Source organism: Armigeres subalbatus, chromosome 1 (genome assembly GCF_024139115.2).
Source record: "Armigeres subalbatus isolate Guangzhou_Male chromosome 1, GZ_Asu_2, whole genome shotgun sequence".
NCBI lineage: Eukaryota > Metazoa > Arthropoda > Insecta > Diptera > Culicidae > Armigeres > Armigeres subalbatus.
Window position 1 is genome coordinate 85,902,315 of NC_085139.1, and position 23,078 is coordinate 85,925,392.

General features: G+C 42.3%; 1 protein-coding gene across 2 annotated transcripts; it reads left to right on the top strand.

Moving 5' to 3' along the window:
* The first annotated feature begins 1,981 nt into the window (after nucleotides 1–1,981).
* On the top strand, nucleotides 1,982–17,614 carry LOC134219394 (uncharacterized). Of its 2 annotated transcripts, none has more exons than XM_062698150.1 (2): nucleotides 1,982–3,289; nucleotides 17,131–17,614. In XM_062698150.1, the coding sequence occupies exons 1-2, from the start codon at nucleotides 2,065–2,067 to the stop codon at nucleotides 17,577–17,579; spliced, it is 1,674 nt and encodes a 557-aa protein (XP_062554134.1). In that variant the 5' UTR covers nucleotides 1,982–2,064; the 3' UTR covers nucleotides 17,580–17,614. The 2 variants fall into 2 exon arrangements, with proteins under 2 accessions (XP_062554134.1, XP_062554198.1); XM_062698214.1 differs by having other exon boundaries at nucleotides 17,209–17,614.
* Nucleotides 17,615–23,078: the final 5,464 nt, after the last annotated feature.

The following is a 23,078-nucleotide window of genomic DNA, read 5'->3' on the forward strand; positions in this document are numbered from 1 at the left end:
ATTAGTTTGACAGATAAAACTTCGGAAGAAAGTTCAATTCTGAAGTCCCGACTTCCGAATTCTAACTTGGTGCTACGACAATATGCTTGTAAATAATACAGCCATTAAAGTTGACTTAAGGACAATCCTCATGGAATCCAAAATCGAATGCACTCGCGTTTTCAATGGTACACCACTCAAAACGGAAGCAACGCACAACTGTCATTTTTATTATTTCACACATGCTGCGACGCGGCAAAGCTGAAATAAATAATACAAATGACAGTTGTGCGTTGCTTCCGTACTGAGTTGTATGCCCTTCAAAAAGGCGAGTACATTTATGTAGTTTTGGATTCCGTAAGGATTGTCCTTAAAGTTGAAAAAGGCCCGTTTACAACCGAAATGATGCTTCGTTACTTTGACTTTTTGAAATATCGCATCGCTGCATTTGTATTGCTGAACTAGTATATCGCTGCCTGACAGTTTATGAATAAATGCATCTTTACATCGTTAAAACTGATCTAATGCAATTAGCATTTAGTATGCTTATTTGTGATTGATTACATGCAATAATGAATGCTTGGTGGTTACTTGGGAAATGCTAATCCATCGTTTTGGTTTTCCAGAAGTGCCAAAATATCTTCATTTTCCTGTTTGAATTACTTCAACTGTTTTCGATTCATGTTGAAATCGTCGCACAACTCATAGAAAATATGCGTTCTAGAAACGTCATACTTTTCGCCACATTAAATACTATGTGATTAAGAGCGATTATAATCAACTATAAATTGAATATGAGATAATAGCTAAGTAATTAAGTTCGAATGCAGCTTAATAATGAAGACGAGAATAACGGTGCTGTTCAAACAGATCTCCCTTTCTTGTAATTTATTCTATATTCCGCCAACAGTTATGACCTAATCCAGATAAACTTTAGGTTATTGACTGCTTCGGTAGTCAGGTCGATTGCAGTTGAATTTTATGCACTGAAACAATGCAAATCAAGCGAGGAAACAAAACCAAAACATCACACCGTAACACCTATTATAGACAAAATCAGTCTCACTGGACCCAATGCGAAATGCAATTGATCAACAGCAATAAAAAAAGAGACACTTATGTCTAGGTACTGATCGACAAAAGAAATAGATATGCAAAACAGAACTGATTTTGATAACACTAGTTCACATCACTTTTGAACCGAATTATGGGGATTGTGGGCACCAGAGATAAAATTAAATAAATTAGGTCTCAATTGTGTAACATCACGGACTTGAAAGTGATAAAAAATTAAAACATCGACGGCATATTGACATTTTCAACGGTGTCCATGTGACATCAACATATGTAGGAAAACTCATTCTAAAGTTAAAAATGTATTTTAATTAGTTTTGAAATTCGATGACAATTCTGGGACCAGAGCCAAAATTTGCAAAAATAAAAGGAAGGAAAAACATTCAAGGGAACGATTTTTTGTAGGTATATCAGTGTATTTCGAGTCACGGGTATCGCCCGCGGCCAGCAACATTTTGCGCGAACAGCTTTACGCATCATTGATCAAACAGATCGTCGGTTGCAGATACCGACAGCACAAATAGTGCCCAACTTGGATTTGGTTTTATCTGGGATACATATATCTTAGACTAATCATTGTTATTGATTGAATTATCTTTATCTCGACTTGGATTACTCGTTATAATGTAAAGCGATTATTTTAATTATTTTAATTTCTTAAAGATGAATCTACAATGATTTTTGGGCTTAACTTCAACATAGAAGGAATTTTAGAATATGAACTTTGGACCGGTCTAATACTCAACATAGGTAGAGGGTCCATTGAACTACTGCGCAGCCTACGCTCTGTTCAATATTATTGTAATTATTCAATAACTAAATTCATGCACGGTGTCGTTTGAATGTGAGAAAACAAAAGAAAGATTGCAATACGCAAATTTTCTTCATATAAAAGTGCCCAGAGTTTGGGTCCATTGATCTAGTTCGGTGTGAAAATTCGACCATGGTAGAGCAGCTCTGGTAGTGCGCGCAATATAAACAGTTGAAGAACAGCTCGTAGAACACGGAGACATGGCGAAGAATCAGTGGCCGTATGTCCACGTGCTGACGGTTGTGCTAGTGGTGGCTTCAGTCTCGCTGACGCGGGCAAGTGATGCCACAGACTTTCGGGTGTTTGATTTCGGTGATGAAGACACAGAGTTCTTTAGCAGTTCGGCATATGAAAAGGCATTCAATGATCATAGTTCGTACTTCCCGACGGATTTGAATCTCGGTGCATTGGACCTCATTTCGGCTACGCCAAACTTTGCGAAGTTCCCATCTCACATTGACCCTAGTGATGTTGAAGTGGCACGTGCTAAGCGTAAAACAGTAACATCTAGTGAAGAACAGACAAGTGAAGAAGAGGATGGTGATGAGAAGAGCGATTCAAGTGAAGGAGCTGATGGCTACGTAGATCGTTACGAACGTTTCGTCAGTCATAACTTCAAAGATCGCGACGAACCGAAACAGAAAGATGAAGTCAAAGGCGATGGAGCAAACTACTCGTATCGCTTTGACTACTCTCCATCGGATGATTATGAAAGAATCAAGCAGGAGTCCGAATCACAGAGCCGTCAGCTGGCTAAGGACCCGAAAAACTGTAAGTCCTTTAAACAGGATGGCATGTTATGTCACGTGTGCCGTGATCCCGCTACGGATACGACATCCGAATCTTGTGCTTACGCTACTGTTCCACATCACAAAAAGTTTGCCTTCGTAAAGCAGAAGAACTATAATAGCAAAGATCATGAGAAGGATGACGATGAAGAGGGAGAACACGACGAAGGAGCTCGAGAAGATGATACTGAGGATGAAGATGATGACGGAGATCAAATCGAGAAAACGACGAAACCATCTACACCGACAAAACAACAAACTCAAACAGGAAAGATATCAAATTTACCACAGAAACGTAAAGTAATTCCGACAAAGAAATCTGTGGTGCATCATAAACCGGGTCAAGATGCCATCAATGGAGGTGGATACCGGTACCAACCGGTTGACATGCGTTCAAATAAGCAGAGGTCACAGTTGGATGCCACTGCAGCTATCCACCCTGCGTATTACGATTTCTATACACAATTCTTCCCAGCGATGCATGGTGAAGGATCCGGCCGTAGTCAGAAGATGCAGCGGCAGCAGGAGGTACCTGCAAACAACGAGGACGTGTACGTGCTGAACTATCAGAACCAAGATCAGGTGGCAAAGGTGCTGGCCGACTTTGAGTCACGTGATTGGTCTAACTGCAAAAAAGGTAAGGGACAAGTAGGGTGCATGTAAGGAATAATATTGTTGAAAAACACTTTCTCTCGCCCAAATATAGAATTTTTGTGTAAATCACTGAACAACTTGTTCAATACCCAAGTAACCACCAAGCATTAATTAATGCATGTAATCAATCACAGATCAGCATGTTAAATGCTAACTGCATTAGATCAGTTCTCGCTTAACTTTTCAAAAGGACCTAAGTAACATTTTTTTCATGAATTAATTTGAATAGCGCAATCAACAGAACAGCATGAAAGCTTTTGATTGCAATACTCAAATTAAATCATGAAAAAAATGTTACTTAGGTCCTTTTGAAAAGTTAAGCGAGAGTTTTACCGATGTAAAGATGCATTTATCCATCGCCTGTCAAGCAACGATACACTAGTTCAGCGTTACGAATGCAGAAATGCATTACTTATGTTTTATTTCAACATGTCAAAGTAATGAAGCATTATTTCAATCGTAAAAGGGCCTTTTTCCACTTTAAGTCAACTTTAATGGCTGTATTATTTGCAAGCATATATAGCTCCATGGTTACTTGGGTAATGACATCAACAGTATAGGCATTGGAGTAAAAAAAGGGGCTATTTCAATTACCATTTATGAATTTCTGTTCATTCAGGTATGACATTTCATCAGAAGATTTTGTACGCATTGTCTCAATTTCTATGACCATTTGTGTAGCAAGGTGTTGAACTTATCGTAGCAAAATGTAAATGTAAATTAAGTTCTCCCTCCACATTAATTCAGAGTTTTTTTTTCGAAAATTCAAAAAAAAATATTTTTGAAATCTCTGGAGCTCATGTGCCTGTCACGGCATGGTGGCTTCCACACCACTAAACAAGCCGTCCACAACCAGAGCGTTAGGTGCCCGCCAGAGTAAACGCGACGAGCGATGCGACGCGACGCGACTCACGTAAAAGAATAACAATCATTATCAACAGGCTGTCAAATTGCACTGTCGCGTCGCATCGCACGTCGCGTTTACTCTGGCTTCGCCCTTAGGCAAGAAGATGCACGCTTCGATAGGTGCTGTTTAATAGATAATCAATGCCTCCCTTTCACATTCTGTCGCTTCATACTGGTTCGCGCCCTAGCGAACGGCTTTCGATCTGTTGATTTCCAAGAATACTAACTTTTGATTATCTAATCCCTCATACTTTGAGTAGGACTGACTGATGAAGCGGATAAACAAATCAATCGTCATAATCACGGTCCTAAAATCTGTTTCAATTTGTTTTTTCATGAAACTTGGACTATACTCGGAGAGGACTTGCAAGTAAGGACTGTTCAATTTATAAAGAGGACACCTTGTACTGTCGATGTTTTTAAAACTATTAATATTTTAGAAGTCGGTTTTTTGTTTGATGATTATATAATATGACCGTCTAGGATTGAAATCCAAAGATCAGGGAAACAATTCTAATTCAGAAATTTGAGATATTTATTACAATCTCAATTTAATGGATTTAAAACAGTTCCAACCGTTTATATTCCGTTTTCGTACTGTCGCAGGTTCTACTGTTTCTGAATGTCGATAAATCATTGAGAGTGTGTTTCTTTCCGATCTTCTTGATGATTTCGTTAACACGCCGCTTTAACTTTGAATATCTTCTATATCTATTCTCTATCTATATAATAAAAATGAAATGGTCTGTGTTCGTATCCGCATAACTCGAAAACGGATGGATAGATTTTCTTCATTCCTTCAGCATATACCTATGTTCGTTATCGTTTCGACGGGTTTATATGATATTTTCTCATGCGAAATTGCGAGTTAGGTTGAGTAAATCGTGAAAAACTAAAATTAAGATTTGTATGGAAATTTCGCATGGGCAGTTCACAACGCGCATTTTCGCCTACTATGCAGGACAACGTCTGCCGGGTCGACTAGTTGCTTATAAAAAAATCTGTTGTCAAAATTATGTTTACTCGTAATTCGAGAAGCTTTGACAATAGGCGTCATTTTGTTGGATTTAAACTATTTGATCTCTTTCCAGAAATTACAGTTGATTGACAGTGTATTGTAATATACGATAAAGCAAAGTCCATCAAAATTAACTAATCTGTCTGTTTTATATAGCCGTTGAAAAGTATCCTCTCCATAAACTGAACAGTCCTTACTAGAGATATTCAAGAGACGCGTGACTGGGATCATCTTTACACACAACCAGCGGATAGCAGATTTTGATACAGTTCTGCATAAGAATCTTACTGAAACTGTATAATAATTTGGCATATACAATTTCGGAAAATTTTAATACAATTGGGTCCTAAAGCCCTACCTCGTTTATGGTTGCAAACGATAGTGCATCTGGTAAGAATACATGATTCGATGTTAAAAAATTCTGATAATAATCTAAGTCAGTAAAAATGTTATTTTATGTTTAAGACATTTAAGGACATGTTTTGGGCAGAGCAACTACTGTTGCTGAAAAGGCAACATTTCAGAACGAATAAACCGTCAGTCCAAAATGTTAGGCCTAGAGTTCTATAAGAAGAGTACCGCCATGTGTTACGTTTGACAGGTCTCCTGCTCGTTTAGAACGCGTATTTGTATGGAATAGGGTGGTTCAAAAATTTGATTTTGCTCCACACAGCTCATCCGATTCTGTCCCATGATCTGAGTGTCCTCTGAAAATTTGAGCTGATTTGGATGAATACTGATTTAGCACAAGCCATTTCAAATTTGCATGGAAATTAGTATGCTTAGCTAAACGCGTTAGCTTCATCGTTTCCTGAAAAAAAAATAATCGAATATCGATTTTTCATTGTAAGACCCAATTGTTGTATTTAAATCTTACAGATTTGTATTATTTTGATACAATATCTGTATAAAAGGTTGCAGAATTCTATATGCCAAGATTCCATACAACGATTGTCAGATTTATTTTTTGGGTGTAGGTGTGTGTCGGCAAAGGATGAACCACGAGCTCGCCCCACTATACGGCGAACTCAGTTTTCGGAAGGAGTCAAAAGCTGGAAAGTTACTACGACATGTTGCAAGAATGCCGGACAGCAACCTTACGACGATGGCGTTCGTTTCCTATCCGACAGGTACTAGAAATGATGGAGCACAACGAGCTAGGTGGGTTAAGTGGCTATAACGCTAACGAAATCGGGTGAACTCCATCAATGTTTTCGAGGTTTTACCAGGTTTTGGGACAGCGACAGCAACTATTTTCTTCGTTTTCAGATCAGCTGGAATTCAGGCAGTTTGATTTTACTAACAGGGTTACCGTCACCATCTACTACTGCAAAAGCAGTGCCACTGACAGTTTTCGATCCATATGTCAAGCCTAAGATATCCATAGCTAGATGGGTGTCAGGCCATTAGGCCGAAGGTCATTAGGCCAAATGGCCATTAGGCCGAATGAGAAGTGAGAAGTCAGTTCTTCCTTTTTCCCCTCCATTCTTCTTTCTTCCTCCTTCGTTTATTTCACTTTCTTCATCCCTCTTCCTTCTATCTTCTTGCTTTTCTCCTTATTTCTTCCTTCTCTCTTCTTTTTTCTTCCTTCTTTCTTACTTCTTTCTTCCTTCTTTTCCCTTCTTTCTTCCTTCTTTTCCCTTCTTTCTTCCTTCTTTTCCTTTCTTTCTTCCTTCTTTGTTTCTTCTTTTATGCTTCTTTCTTCATTCTTTCTTCCCTCTTTTTTCTTTCTTCCTTCTTTCTTCTTTCTTTCTTCCTTTTTCCTTCTTTCTTCTTTCTTTCTACCTTCTTTTTTCCTTCTTTCATCATGCTTTCGTTCTTCTTTCTCCCTTCTTTCTTCTTTCTTTCTCCCTTTGTTCTTTCTTTTTTTTTTTCTTCCTTTTTTGTCTTTATTTCTTTCTTTTTCCTTGTTTTTTCCTTTTTCTTCTTTCTTCTTTCTTTCTTCCTGATTTTTTCCTTCTTTCACCCTTCTTTCGTCCTTCATTCTCCCTTCTTTCTTTTGTTCTTTTTTCCTTTTCTTTCTTCCTCCTTTCTTCATTTCTTCCTTTTTCTTCCTTCTTTCTTTCTTCTTTTTTTGTCTTACTTTGTTCCTTTTTTCCTCTCTACCTTCTTTCTTCATTTTATCTTCTTTCTTTCTTCCTCCACTCTTTTTTCTTCTTTCTCACTTCTTTCTTTCTTACATCCCTTTTTTTCTCATCTTTCATCCTTCTTTCTTCTCATAACTCACTTCTCACTTATTTCTTTACACTTCTCACTTCTCACTTCCCATTTCTCACTTCTCACTGCTCACTGCTCAATTCTCATTTCTCACTCCTTACTGCTCACTTTTCACTTCTCACATTTTCACTTTAGTGATGAACTCTTCAGGTGTTGAAAAATAACTTTAATAAAGATAAAAAAATCAATTCTCACTTCTCACTTCTAACTTCTCACTTCTAACTTCTCACCTCACACTTCTCCTTTCTCACTTCTCACTTTTCATTCTTTACTTTTCACTTCTCACCTCTTACTTCTTACTTCTCACTTCGGCCTATTTTTTTTTGTCTTTACTTCGACCTAATGCCCTTCTGCCTATTGCCCTTCGGCCTAATGACCCAGCATAGCAAGTTGCACAGTGTTGGTGTAATGATTTGTAAAAAACATTTTCATGACTTCATTGGCACTAGAGTGATTCAAATTTTGACTTTTTTGCTCCCCTATGCTTAAACGATGGCATTTGCTATTTTAATAATCGTCCTAAATTTTTAGCTAATTTGGATGTAATTTGACTGAGCACAAGCAGTTTGAAGCTTATATGAAAATTACTATGAAAACAGTAACTTTTGTGAAAAACCGTTCCCCATCATTGCCCATTAAGCTGTAAAAATGTATGAATACATTAGCAACATGGGAAAGTTAACAAGGGAAAATATAGTCGTTGTTGCTAAACGATTTGATGCTGGCAACAAAAGTTATTAGGGAAATACTGAATTGTGGGAAATTCAATTTAACACGTAAAGCCCAGTATCCACTTAAAAAGTAGAGAGGTTACGGAATTTTGTTCAATATTACCAAGCGGAATTTTGACAACTGATCTGCACGGAGCAAAATGTCACTTTTACTTGCGGAATAATCGAGCAGACTATTTTTCCGAAAGTAAAGTGACATCTCCCATTAGTTTGCGTGGGAACCTTACAAATTCCCTTTTTGATTTTTGTTCTTTTCAGGTGGATACTGTTGAAGAAATTTCTTTTCAACTTTTTACTTTTCCGATTCAGTAAACGGAATTTAACATGGGATTGGGATAGAAAAAGGAATTTCTTTTGAACACGATACCAACCTTAAAAGAATAACATCAATATCAATAATGAGCATTTCTGTTTTCTTTGTAATTTTGCTCACAAAAGTCAGATTGCTTCGCAACAACAACTGACTGTCAGCTTAGGATCTATTCTATGATAGCGATGTGTTGAATATACAGTGAACGTTCGCTAATTGGGGTTTTTCTAGTTGGGGCGCTTTTTAGTTGGGGGTTCGCTAATTGGGGCGAAACCCAATTAAAAAGCAGCTAAACGTCAGAATGTGATGTCAAAAACGCGTTGACGTTTTGTTTCCGTGTATGGCGGGATCGATATTTTCTGGCGCGTAAAATTTTCTTTTGTTCAATGCAAAAAGTAATCAACGTTGACGCTTGTCAAACCGCCCCAATTAGCGAACGGCATTCGCTAGTTGGGGTGAGGTCGTGCCCCAATTAGCGAACGATCACTGTATTCAAATAGATTCTGGGCTACTTCACGAAACGATCCTTTACATAAGTGGCAATTCTCATAGTATTTTTCATATAACCTTTAAATGGCACGTGCACAATCAAATTACATCCAAATCAGCTAAAAATTTGGGAGGACTATTAAAATAGCAAAAACAATCGTTTAAGCACAGGGGAGCGAAAAAGTCAAAATTTGAATCACTCTAATTGGCACTCAAAGATTGATTTTTTGTTAATTCGATAGAAAACCGTTTGGTCAACTGTAAGTATTTTCTGCTTCGTGGTTAATCCAAACTCGAAACATGGCAACACGTCGAACGTTTCCAGCTATCTGCCAGTGTGTAGGATAAATATTGCTAAATGCTTCTTCGAATCCAGGTTGGTGTAGCTCCATTGACTTCTCCAAAGTCAGAATCACCAACACTAATGTCACTGTGTAGGATGTGTAAAATAAAAGTCCAGTTGCAGCAAAACTATTACAAACACTTTGAGAGGAATACTGCGGAATCACGCACACTTTTATTCATTTGGAGAAGTCAATTCACTGTAGTCTTTACATACTTTCCGTTCCACCATTTGTAGAAATACTACCTTCTCTCGAAGAATTTTATAGTTGCCGTTTCTCTTCTGATTTCTGAAGGTGGTAATCCTGTCATTACCTCCAGCAACCCCGTATGGGTTGTTTTCGTAGAATCAAGCACAATATTCATTTCCGTTGTATTCGATCCAAAATTATTGCTTTTCTTGTCGTAACACCACAGAAGAAGATGGACGCATACTCTAGAATAGGTCTCACACATGATTTGTAGATAGTTAGAAGAGCTTCCGGATCCGCACCCCATGATTGGCCTGCGACAGACTTCATAAAGTTCACAAATAGGTCCGCACGATGTTTGATGTAGGAGAAATGTTTACCCCAGTGTAATGGGGGTAAGATATAGTCCTAATAGTTTCATCGCCGGCTGTATTCAATAACTTGGTCCTCGTCCTGGTCCTTATTTGAGACGCATATTCCTCTGATCTTTTGGAGAAAATCATTGCAGCGCATTTGGTGGAAGAAATTTTTGCAATCCTATTTTTTTTATTTCTTGCTCCATTGTATTTATTACTTCTTGGCTTTCCACATTGTACGTTCGACTACACGATTGCTTTCTACACTGATCGTCAGGTGACGTTCTCTGGACAGATTATAAACGGATTTGAAGAGGCAGTCAGTAATTCCGATGTATCTCATTTGGACCACTAAGGAGGCAATGTGTACATTATCTTAAGCTCCTTGAAAGTCAATACACTCAGGTTTTTGACCCTTCCTTCGGAAGTGTCTATAATTTCACTTTGTATGCGTTACGCAGGTGTGTTACGTATTAATCTATCAAGAAATCTCGTTAATTATTAAATAAAATGTAAGGTATTTAATAAAACAAATGCACTTTGACATTGAAAATATAATTATAACAAATGATATGATATGGAATTATGCCTGAGTTCAGTGCGTGTTGGCTCCTGTTTCAGACGGCAGAACGATCGCGCGATTTGCCGAAATTTTGTGTTTTGCATTGCGCGGCCGGTAATAAAGTTAATTAGTTCAGTGCGTGTTGGCTCTTGTTTCGGACGGCAGAACGATCGCGCGATTTGCCGAAATTTTGAGTTTTGCATTGCGCGGCCGGTAATAAAGTTAATTAGTTCAGTGCGTGTTGGCTCTTGTTTCGGACGGCAGAACGATCGCGCGATTTGCCGAAATTTTGAGTTTTGCATTGCACGGCCAATAATAAAGTTAATTAGTTCAGTGCGTGTTGGCTATTGTTTCGGACGGCAGAACGATCGCGCGATTTGCCGAAATTTTGTGTTTTGCATTGCGCGGCCGGTAATAAAGTTAATTAGTTCAGTGCGTGTTGGCTCTTGTTTCGGACGGCAGAACGATCGCGCGATTTGCCGAAATTTTGAGTTTTGCATTGCGCGGCCGGTAATAAAGTTAATTAGTTCAGTGCGTGTTGGCTCTTGTTTCGGACGGCAGAACGATCGCGCGATTTGCCGAAATTTTGAGTTTTGCATTGCGCGGCCGGTAATAAAGTTAATTAGTTCAGTGCGTGTTGGCTCTTGCTTCGGACGGCAGAACGATCGCGCGATTTGCCGAAATTTTGTGTTTTGCATTGCGCGGCCGGTAATAAAGTTAATTAGTTCAGTGCGTGTTGGCTCTTGTTTCGCGCGATTTGCCGAAATTTTGAGTTTTGCATTGCGCGGCCGGTAATAAAGTTAATTAGTTCAGTGCGTGTTGGCTCTTGTTTCGGACGGCAGAACGATCGCGCGATTTGCCGAAATTTTGAGTTTTGCATTGCGCGGCCGGTAATAAAGTTAATTAGTTCAGTGCGTGTTGGCTCTTGTTTCGGACGGCAGAACGATCGCGCGATTTGCCGAAATTTTGAGTTTTGCATTGCGCGGCCGGTAATAAAGTTAATTAGTTCAGTGCGTGTTGGCTCTTGTTTCGGACGGCAGAACGATCGCGCGATTTGCCGAAATTTTGAGTTTTGCATTGCGCGGCCGGTAATAAAGTTAATTAGTTCAGTGCGTGTTGGCTCTTGCTTCGGACGGCAGAACGATCGCGCGATTTGCCGAAATTTTGTGTTTTGCATTGCGCGGCCGGTAATAAAGTTAATTAGTTCAGTGCGTGTTGGCTCTTGTTTCGCGCGATTTGCCGAAATTTTGAGTTTTGCATTGCGCGGCCGGTAATAAAGTTAATTAGTTCAGTGCGTGTTGGCTCTTGTTTCGGACGGCAGAACGATCGCGCGATTTGCCGAAATTTTGAGTTTTGCATTGCGCGGCCGGTAATAAAGTTAATTAGTTCAGTGCGTGTTGGCTCTTGCTTCGGACGGCAGAACGATCGCGCGATTTGCCGAAATTTTGTGTTTTGCATTGCGCGGCCGGTAATAAAGTTAATTAGTTCAGTGCGTGTTGGCTCTTGTTTCGGACGGCAGAACGATCGCGCGATTTGCCGAAATTTTGAGTTTTGCATTGCGCGGCCGGTAATAAAGTTAATTAGTTCAGTGCGTGTTGGCTCTTGTTTCGACGGCAGAACGATCGCGCGATTTGCCGAAATTTTGAGTTTTGCATTGCGCGGCCGGTAATAAAGTTAATTAGTTCAGTGCGTGTTGGCTCTTGCTTCGGACGGCAGAACGATCGCGCGATTTGCCGAAATTTTGTGTTTTGCATTGCGCGGCCGGTAATAAAGTTAATTAGTTCAGTGCGTGTTGGCTCTTGTTTCGGACGGCAGAACGATCGCGCGATTTGCCGAAATTTTGAGTTTTGCATTGCGCGGCCGGTAATAAAGTTAATTAGTTCAGTGCGTGTTGGCTCTTGTTTCGGACGGCAGAACGATCGCGCGATTTGCCGAAATTTTGAGTTTTGCATTGCGCGGCCGGTAATAAAGTTAATTAGTTCAGTGCGTGTTGGCTCTTGTTTCGGACGGCAGAACGATCGCGCGATTTGCCGAAATTTTGAGTTTTGCATTGCGCGGTCGGTAATAAAGTTAATTAGTTCAGTGCGTGTTGGCTCTTGCTTCGGACGGCAGAACGATCGCGTGATTTGCCGAAATTTTGTGTTTTGCATTGCGCGGCCGGTAATAAAGTTAATTAGTTCAGTGCGTGTTGGCTCTTGTTTCGGACGGCAGAACGATCGCGCGATTTGCCGAAATTTTGAGTTTTGCATTGCGCGGCCGGTAATAAAGTTAATTAGTTCAGTGCGTGTTGGCTCTTGTTTCGGACGGCAGAACGATCGCGCGATTTGCCGAAATTTTGAGTTTTGCATTGCGCGGCCGGTAATAAAGTTAATTAGTTCAGTGCGTGTTGGCTCTTGTTTCGGACGGCAGAACGATCGCGCGATTTGCCGAAATTTTGTGTTTTGCATTGCGCGGCCGGTAATAAAGTTAATTAGTTCAGTGCGTGTTGGCTCTTGTTTCGACGGCAGAACGATCGCGCGATTTGCCGAAATTTTGAGTTTTGCATTGCACGGCCGGTAATAAAGTTAATTAGTTCAGTGCGTGTTGGCTCTTGTTTCGGACGGCAGAACGATCGCGCGATTTGCCGAAATTTTGTGTTTTGCATTGCGCGGCCGGTAATAAAGTTAATTAGTTCAGTGCGTGTTGGCTCTTGTTTCGGACGGCAGAACGATCGCGCGATTTGCCGAAATTTTGAGTTTTGCATTGCGCGGTCGGTAATAAAGTTAATTAGTTCAGTGCGTGTTGGCTCTTGTTTCGGACGGCAGAACGATCGCGCGATTTGCCGAAATTTTGAGTTTTGCATTGCACGGCCGGTAATAAAGTTAATTAGTTCAGTGCGTGTTGGCTCTTGTTTCGGACGGCAGAACGATCGCGCGATTTGCCGAAATTTTGAGTTTTGCATTGCACGGCCGGTAATAAAGTTAATTAGTTCAGTGCGTGTTGGCTCTTGTTTCCGACGGCAGAACGATCGCGCGATTTGCCGAAATTTTGTGTTTTGCATTGCGCGGCCGGTAATAAAGTTAATTAGTTCAGTGCGTGTTGGCTCTTGTTTCGGACGGCAGAACGATCGCGCGATTTGCCGAAATTTTGAGTTTTGCATTGCGCGGCCGGTAATAAAGTTAATTAGTTCAGTGCGTGTTGGCTCTTGTTTCGGACGGCAGAACGATCGCGCGATTTGCCGAAATTTTGAGTTTTGCATTGCGCGGCCGGTAATAAAGTTAATTAGTTCAGTGCGTGTTGGCTCTTGTTTCGGACGGCAGAACGATCGCGCGATTTGCCGAAATTTTGAGTTTTGCATTGCACGGCCGGTAATAAAGTTAATTAGTTCAGTGCGTGTTGGCTCTTGTTTCGGACGGCAGAACGATCGCGCGATTTGCCGAAATTTTGTGTTTTGCATTGCGCGGCCGGTAATAAAGTTAATTAGTTCAGTGCGTGTTGGCTCTTGTTTCGGACGGCAGAACGATCGCGCGATTTGCCGAAATTTTGAGTTTTGCATTGCGCGGTCGGTAATAAAGTTAATTAGTTCAGTGCGTGTTGGCTCTTGTTTCGGACGGCAGAACGATCGCGCGATTTGCCGAAATTTTGAGTTTTGCATTGCACGGCCGGTAATAAAGTTAATTAGTTCAGTGCGTGTTGGCTCTTGTTTCGGACGGCAGAACGATCGCGCGATTTGCCGAAATTTTGAGTTTTGCATTGCACGGCCGGTAATAAAGTTAATTAGTTCAGTGCGTGTTGGCTCTTGTTTCGGACGGCAGAACGATCGCGCGATTTGCCGAAATTTTGTGTTTTGTTTTGTTTTTCCCTTAGGACGGTTCGTAAGTAAATTGATGAATATATTTTATTACTTTTACAGCATATATTGTTATTGACAAACGCTCTATATTGTCGAATAGAGCTCCCTATTATTCACCTTTCCCACTAACACAAATTTTCCTTCCTGAGACATCTATGAAGGTAGTATGGGTTCCTGCATCTTCACTAGTAGATGTTGAACTAACATTCCTTCCCTTCCTTCCGTGATTGTAAGGACGTGGCCAGGTATACAACTGCTACTGTATAGGAAAAGGTACTAATCCCAAGTACCAATTTGCGACAATATACAGTAGATTGCTCAATTCAAGCTCTGTCTGGCAGGGGGGGCGGGTGTCGCGGGAGAGGTTCTCTTCGTCGACTTCCCTCATTTGAATGAAAGTGACAGGCAGGGAGTTTCTTTGCAGTTTATCACCTCAGAATGCAAGTTCGCATTGTTTTCTTTCGTTCTGAAGTGATAAACCACAGAGAGATCTGCTGCTTGTCACTTTTGTTTAAGGGAGGGGGGGTCGACGGGGAGAGTCTTCTCTTGCGACATTCGCCCTTATTCCAGATGGAGCTTGAATTGAGCATTGTATAGCCACCCACGATTTGTACAATCACATATGCTATGCTATGCTATGCTATGATATGATATGGAATTATGCCTATTTTTCTGATTTGTTTCAAAGAAACAAATGATTTTTATTGAGGAACATATAGAAGCATGTACAAAAAAATCTTCTCAGAAAAGCAAAAACGTAAAAATTGAAAGGGATTTTAAAAATTTCTTCAGTAGAAGCTAGATAGCAAATGTGAGCATGTTTTGAAACACTAATAGATCACTTGTATGCATGTATGTGTGCGTATGTGTGCAAATTCTGAAATTTACTACCATAAAAATCTCGCTCATTTTTAAGGTATTGAACAAGTTTAGTTTTACCAAATTAGGCATCCATAAGGTGAAATATATGCTATTATTGAACGCTATTGAGTTTCGCTCAGATCAATGACTGATTTAGTTAGTTCTGGATTAATTAATATCGAGGTCTCTGGAAATTACGAGTACAATATATGCAACCAGCGTTACGCTAGTTGCTAACCATGTCACAATAGTTATTCAATCCGACGAGCGCCTTATAGATAGGCAGCATGAAGTACAGTACGTTATCATTCGTTAAGTTGTCACTCAACCCAAGACATCCGCCTTTGGGTAGGCAATTATTTTGTCACATTCACAGTAAATCGCCGTGGGAAGATGAGTAGTTTTATCTCGTTTTAAATACTAGAGTCTGGAAAAAATTCCTTATAACTAAGGAAGGGTCAAAATCTCACTGTAGGTGGATTAATCTGGGTTTTTTTACACGGTTTGGTTTTAGTCGTTTAAGACTTTCAGCGTTAATGAAACAATGAGTTAACCCCACAAAAAATATCACAAAAAATCAAAGAAAATTCAGAGGGTATTTAAAAAGCTTAACCAAGAAATTAATGAATCCCAAACGCGTGAAAAAACGTGCTGCACTGAGTCGGAAGCATCAGAGAAGGAGAGGATGAGCTCCACGATGCCAGGAAGCGTGAACATAAGAGCACCCGGATGTTGTTCTCTTTCTGCCTGATAGGACATCTGGAATTGGAAATGTTCCTAGAAGCGGAAAAAACTCTCCTTCATCCTGACGTGAAACCACAAGAGTTGAACGTTTTGGATTTCGCTGGATTGGGGCTCACTTTGAATCGACTGAAACTTAGTTTTTTAGGCCTTTTCATGAGACGCTGGCTCTTTTTTACTTGTTTTCTGGTTGAACCTTCAAAAACATCTCCCATTTCCAACATCAAAGTCAGAGGAAGAAACGTGTCCCGGTGAAGCGACCTTTTTCATCGTTGCAGCGTATTTTCTTCGATACCCCTGCTGAAGAGACCGTTCCTGGTGAATTCGCCGCTGGACAGGCTTCGAAAACGTGTGAAGGGCCTGCATCGCAATGGAATTAACACATTTCGGCTCCTTCCACATACTTCTCTCCGCACGATACATTGCGAGGCTCATTGTTAGAGTACTGAACGGTGTGGCTCAGCTTAGCTTAGCTTGATTGACTGTACCCATCGTAGTTGCTAGTCGTGATTGGTCAAGAAATAACAAATATGCACAGCTCACCAATTGAATAGTCTTCTCGGGACTAGAAAGTTATTCTCACTGTACATGCTTCGAAGTGTCTTTAATTCAAGGTCAATAACAATGCCGGTTACGTCCTTACAGCCAATTAGGATAATGGGAGAAAAATTAGTTTGACACTCATTGCTATAGCAATATATCCAAAAACCGAGGAATCCTCTGCATCTCCATGAGCGCACTGGAAAGGAATAGTATGTTAGTTGGGAAGAAAATCTATTGGAAATCGCCTTGGTAAGTGACTAATTATTTCTTTTGAACGACGTCATATTCATGATGATACAAAGACGGAAAAGCAACGCGTGTCTAACGTATTTGTCCAAAGACTGATTTGATATCTTAACTACTTCGCGACGACTAAATCACGCGCTGTACTTACTTGCTCGACGGCTACCGCAAACTTTTGAAGATCGTGTTTGTTTCGATCGGAGCAAAGCGCATTACATGCGCATGAGCCTTCGAACACCAAATAGATTTTTTATTATTTTCGCAACGGCCAAAACACGCACTGTATTTGTTTGCTCGATGGCCACTGCAAACTATTGAAGATCGCGATTTTTTCGGTGTGGCCCAGCTGTTTACAAAGAAAACATCTCTTTACCTCCGGTATTTTACCATAAGCTTTATGGAATATTATTCTTCCACTTTACTGTTTTTCCTTTTTCTCTTTCTGTGTAATAATTCAATTATTTTATTCTATACTCTTCAAGGTAACAAAAACGAACTAACGTGCTATACGTGCACCGACAAGAATGGTGTTAAACACGAGGAATGCATGTACCTTTCAGAATCCCGTCAAGTCTCGGCTCAAGTTAAACCGCCACCACCCCCACCTGCAGCAGACTCAACACCTCCAACAGCCGAACCGAAGAAAACTTCACGACGCAAAAAGGTCCAAACGGACAGCAGTGCGGAGAAAAAGCCAATATCGCCCAAACTGAAGAGGGTCAATCCGAAGACGACGGGCGAAAATAAGTCAGCCAAGTTACAGTTGGAAGAAGACGTGAATGTGCATGGCGACGAGCTCTCCAAAGGTCTCGAACGGCAGACGGTGAAACGGACCGTCTCGATCAAGAGCCATGTGGATGGAGATGGGTTGGATCCGCTGGACGGCGAGCGTGTCGTGCACTACGAACATCACGTTAGTCACCGGCTGTAGGATGAAGTCAATTTCGTGTTTATTACTGTACCTATTTGTTAGCAGATTGTTTATATTGGGTTGAAATAAACGTATTCGCCTTTCCTATTCTTCTATTTCCTTATTTTTGCAACGAGAAAAAAATGTCTTATGATCTGGAGTGAAGTCCACAAATTTTGAATTTTTATCTTGTCTAGAATTTTGGCCTTCAGAAGGCATCGCCAGATTTAAGACACTTGATAACCTAACTACTATGTAAACTAATATTTACTTTGAAAATTTGATAACCTAGATTGGAAATAGCGCCCTAATAGCAGCCTGGTCCGGAAGCAACGGACCCTAAACCTTTTTTTACTCTCTTCAAAGCGCTCGTGTAGAGTTGCAATACCAGCCAGACCTCAGAGGTTCGTGTCCTGGAAGGGGTGTTGAGGATCATCCGCAGGAACTTGTTTTGGACCCGTTGAAGTTTGAGGTGTTGGGTTTAGCGCAGCTCTCCAGACCGGCATGCCGTATTCGATCACAGTGAGGATGATTTGTTTGTAGACACAAAACTTATTTTGCACTTCGTCACCGTCTTGGAAAAAAAAGTCTGCTGTCGATGGTCAAGCCAAGGTAGTCGGCCTCATTGGCCCATTCCACATTCGTGCCATTGTGAATGATTTTACGGTTCCCAGGCGGAACATGTTTTGGGGATTTAGAGTGGGAGAAAATTATGACCTGGGTCTTCGCCGGGTTGATACAGATCTACAGCTGGTAGGCTACTCTGTAAGGGCATCCAGGCCTCTATGGAGTTTCGCCACTACTTTTCTGATCACTCTACCTTGGTAGATGATGGAGGTATCATTTGCGAACAGAAGCAGAATGCCGCCTTTTGGAGGTTCTGGCATGTCGGAGGTGAACAGGTTTATCAACATCATGCCATGCATTCTCGAATGCCTTCTCGACATCGAGTAAGGCTATGACGGATGTTTTAGAGACAGACTCGTTCCGGCTGAGGACGTTGGTAACTCGGGTCAGTTGGTGTACGGTTGATCGACCGCGTCGGAAACCGCAATGTTCCTCGAGCAAGATGTTGTGGTGTTCGACAGACTCAAGTAAAGGGCTGTCAAACGCCTTTTCATACAGCTTGGATAACCCTGAGAGGAGGCTGATGGGGCGATAACTTTTCGGACAGGAAAGAGCCTTCCCTGGCTTCCGGATGGGGATGACTTTGGCTGACCTCCAGGACGATGGAAAGTAACTGAGACGGAGACACTGATTAAAGATCAGGAAAGGTGCTCGAAAAACGGAGCACTCATATGTTTGAGTTCGAGATTCAGGATGCTGTCGAAGTCTGGTGCCTTCATGTTTTCGATGATATGATATAGGCCCTCAATTCGTCAGCTGTGATCTCCAATTCCTCCAAGAAGTCTTTGGTAGTCAGATGGATGTTGTTCGCATGCTCGTTGGCGGCTGCTTCATGTGGACTGATGACGTTCTGTCCAAGATTGTGTGAGCTGACTAAATGGCGACCTATTTCGACTGCCTTCTCTGCAGGAGCTATCAAGCGATACTTAGACTCATTCTTGTCTAGTGGGTTCAAAGGTGGAATAGGCCGAGGCTTGGATTTTCGAATTTTGATTAGTTTCCAGAACGGCTTAGCACAGTCATGCAATAGAACCGGGTCTTAAGCCCAGGCAGCCCAGTACATTGGTACTGCCTGCGAGTGACATTTCGCAGACGGATCAAATCTTTGCTGAGTGTACCAATGGTTAGGGTATTCCTTACATGCCCGGGCTTTTGGTACACGCTGCTCGTAGGCAGTGTTGTCCTACACTGTTGTGCAAAAAAATTTGCTCTTTGATTTCACCTCATCTAAACGATTTCACAATCTTAACTAAGTATGTGCAACTAATAGATAGATATTTAAATGTTCTAAATGTTATGTCAAACAGTCGAAAAAATGCACACAGAAGTGTTTTCACTGGAGTATATTTTCCCGCGCGCACTCCTGTGGCTCCAGTGTAGGACAACACTGCTCGCCTAGGAAGATTGCCTCCTGGATGGCGTGCAGTTGCTAGTCGACGTATTTGGATGACACCGGATGCCACTGGAAGTCGATGTTCTCGTCCACGCACCGTTGAAACCGACCCCAGTCGATTTGGTGATAGTTACGCCGTGTTAGCTCGTGCCGATTCACCGAAGTTTCAACTTCCGTCACCACTGGATAGTGGTCCGGGCTGAGCTGCTGGAAGACGACCGGTTGGGAGACGTGATCATTCTCGTTCGTGATGAAGATGTCGAGCGTTGCATAGGCCGCGGACCGTGTCAACCGGGTAGGGCTGCCAGGGCTCAGATGGCCCTTTAGCTCGACTGACCAGACGACTCCGTTCCGTGTTGCCCCACGATTGGTGCTTTGCGTCCAGCTTGTCTAAATTCCTTCGTAGTTCGGTCGACGTGCCGTCGTCGAGTTTGACTTGTGTGGTACAGTAAGGCACGATGAATGTGACGACTCCGTCGGAGGTGGTGACTTCCACTCCGACGGCTTCGATTATTTTGAGCTCGAAGTCCGGAAGCAGCCGGCAGACGATGTTGCTCCTCAAGGCGATTGTCACTCTTCCCCCTATGAAGCTTGTTCGATCGAACCTCACCAGCCTAAAATACAGAATTGTTGCGCTTACCAGGGGCTTCAGGTGGGTTTCGGTGATGAAAGCCGCGTCAATCTCCTCCTCCTGACGGAAATCGCTCGAGCTCGACGATTTTACTCTTGAGCGAGCATGCGTTCCAGCTTACCAAACCCAACCTAGAAGCCATTTTCAATGACGAAAAGGCCCATAGTGTAGATCTGCACGAACCGGGATTTGCTACTTCGAAGTCGAGCCGCAAGTTGGCTGAATAATGGAGCCCTCTGCTCCTGAGTGTAGAGCAGAGGGGGAGAGAGAGCGGCGACTATTTGCTGGTGGACGGACTGGATGTTGCTTTGTTTGGCTTGAATAAGGCAGCAGCAACTGCGAGTATTTTTTGCGGTTGCAACGGCGGAAGGATCGGAATCGGCCGCCGCGGGGGCGGGATTGGCAGGAAGTTTCGTTTCTTGAGAAAGCTTTCTTGGAGATTTCGCAGAACTCCACGCGTTTTGGGCAGGCAGGTGGCCCAGTAGTTTTCCCCACAATCGGCACACTTGGGGTCAGCATCTTTCATTTGCTCGCACTCGTCGAAGCCGTGGTCTTCGCCGTACCTGGTGCGGATATCGTGCGTTCATGAAACAGAGCCAGTTCATGCACTGCGTCACGTCACGATGCACAGGCTTGTACTTTGTCCACTCGACGACTGTGCTGTTGATAGTCTTGAGTTGCTTGAGGTGCTTCAGCGTGGTGGTAGGGACCCTCCTTTAGCCTAGCGGTAAGATGCGCGGCTTTAAAGCAAAACCATGCTGAGGGTGGCTGGTTTCGATTCCCGGTGCCGGTCTAGGCAATTTTTGGTTTAGAAATTGTCTCGATTTCCCGGGCATAAAAGTATCATCGTGTTAGCCTCATGATATACAAATGCAAAAATGGTAACTTTGCTTAGAAACCTCGCGGTTAATAACTGTTAATGCTGAATGAACATTAAGCAGCGAGGCGGCAATGTCCCAGTGGGGGACGTAATGCCAATAATAATAAGAAGAAGAAGCTTCAGCGTGGTAGTCGTGCTCCAGGGGCACCAAGTACAGTTGGTCACGGTAGGTCTGGGAAGAGTCATTCCGGCGGATTTTGTATATGTTGGTCGGCTTCAAATCATTTTCTTCCAGAGGTTCCTTTTCGTCCACGTTATCGAGGCCACGCAGCACGACTTTGAGGGGCTTGCTGCCGGGGACGTCGTTGGTGCAAAACTGGAACCGTTTCGCATTCAAGTACTCCAAGTACTTGTTCAAGTCATTAGTTTCACACCTTCGACACATAGTCGAAATGTACACTTTAGGCCCCGGGCGATCAGTTTCCGGAGGTCGGAGGAAAGGTCTGACGGGTCCCCTTTCACGAAAATCGGCGGCAGTTCTCCTTCCGCTCTGGTGATTTTTCGTGGAACAGAGGCTGTTGCTTCTTCCTTTTGTTCGTGGTGCCCATCGAATTGCCGGCGTCATCACCCTTGAGCGAGGAGTACTTGTTGCTCAAGAGAAGCTTTTCTTTTCCCTCGTCGGGAGCAACCTCCCTCGATGGACGCTTTCGCGTTTTATTCGCCACCTTACTTACTTAAATTCAATTTATTTTCATTTTCTTTTTGTGTTCATACAATAGTGTATCAGTTTAAGTGTTTGGCCACCTGGCCCTTCATCTTCATTTGTTTTTTCTTATTTGTTTTGTAAGGGTAATTGTTTTGTGTTCAATTTTTACATGTTAGCCTTGAGGAGGCATTAGTTAATTTTAAAATTTGATAACCTAACTAACTATTTACACTAATATTTACAATAAAAATTTGATAACCTAGATTGGAACTAGCGCCCTAATTGGAGCCTGATCCGAATGCAAGCAACGGACCCTAAACTTTTCTTTACACTCACCAAAGCGTTCATGTAAGGTTTTTATTCCGCCCAGACGGTGGACCTCGGATGTTCTTGTCCTGGGAGGGGTGTTGAGGATCATCCTCAGGAATTTGTTTTGGACCCGTTGAAGTTTGAGGTGGTGGGTTTTGGCGCAGCTCTCCCAGACCGGCATGCCATATTCGATCACAGGGAGGATTATTTGCTTGTAGACAGCAAGCTTATTTTTCAAGGACAATGACGACCGGCGGTTGATCAAAGGGTACAGAAGTTTCAACAAAACGTTACACTTTGTCACCGTTTTGTCAACCTGTTGCCTGAAAATAAGCTTGCTGTCGAGGGTCAAGCCAAGGTAGTCGGCCTCATTGGCCCATTCCACAGTCGTGCCATTGAGGATGATTTTACAGTCCCCAGGCGGAACAAGTTTAGGGGATTTGGAGTGGGGGAAAATGATGACCTGGGTCTTCGCCGCGTTGATACAGATCTTCCAGCTGGTGGGGTACTCTGTCAGGGCATCCAGGCCTCGTTGGAGTTTTGCCACTAGCGCTCTGATCACTCTACCGTTGTAGACGAAGGATGTGTCATCTGCGAACAGAGACAGAATGCCGCCTTCTGGAGGTTCTGGCATGTCGGAGGTGAACAGATTGAAAAGCAGGGGCCCGAGGATACTGCCCTGGGGAACGCCTGCGACGATGTTGTGCGCATTGGAACTCGCTCCGCTGGTTGAGACCCGGAATGTCCTTGCCGACAGGTAATTGTTGATGATTTTCACCAGGTAGCTGGGAAGATTGTAGCGTTGTAGTTTGTACACCAGGCCATCATGCCATACATTGTCAAATGCCTTCTCGACATCGAGTAAGGCCATGGCGGATGTTTTCGAGACAAACTTGTTCCGTCTGAGGACGTTGGTAACTCGGGTCAGTTGGTGTACAGTTGACCGACCGCGTCGGAAACCAAACTGTTCCTCGAGCAAGATGTTGAGATTTTCGGCAGACTCAAGTAACCGATGATGAATAGCTTTTTCGAAT

What these genes read in the sequence shown, in the direction of transcription:
- LOC134219394 (XM_062698150.1), top strand. Translation starts at nt 2,065, where the DNA reads ATGGCGAAGAATCAGTGGCCGTATGTCCACGTGCTGACGGTTGTGCTA. An exon ending in TTGGTCTAACTGCAAAAAAG is followed by an intron (nt 3,290 to 17,130) that starts GTAAGGGACAAG and finishes ATACTCTTCAAG; the next exon opens with GTAACAAAAACGAACTAACG.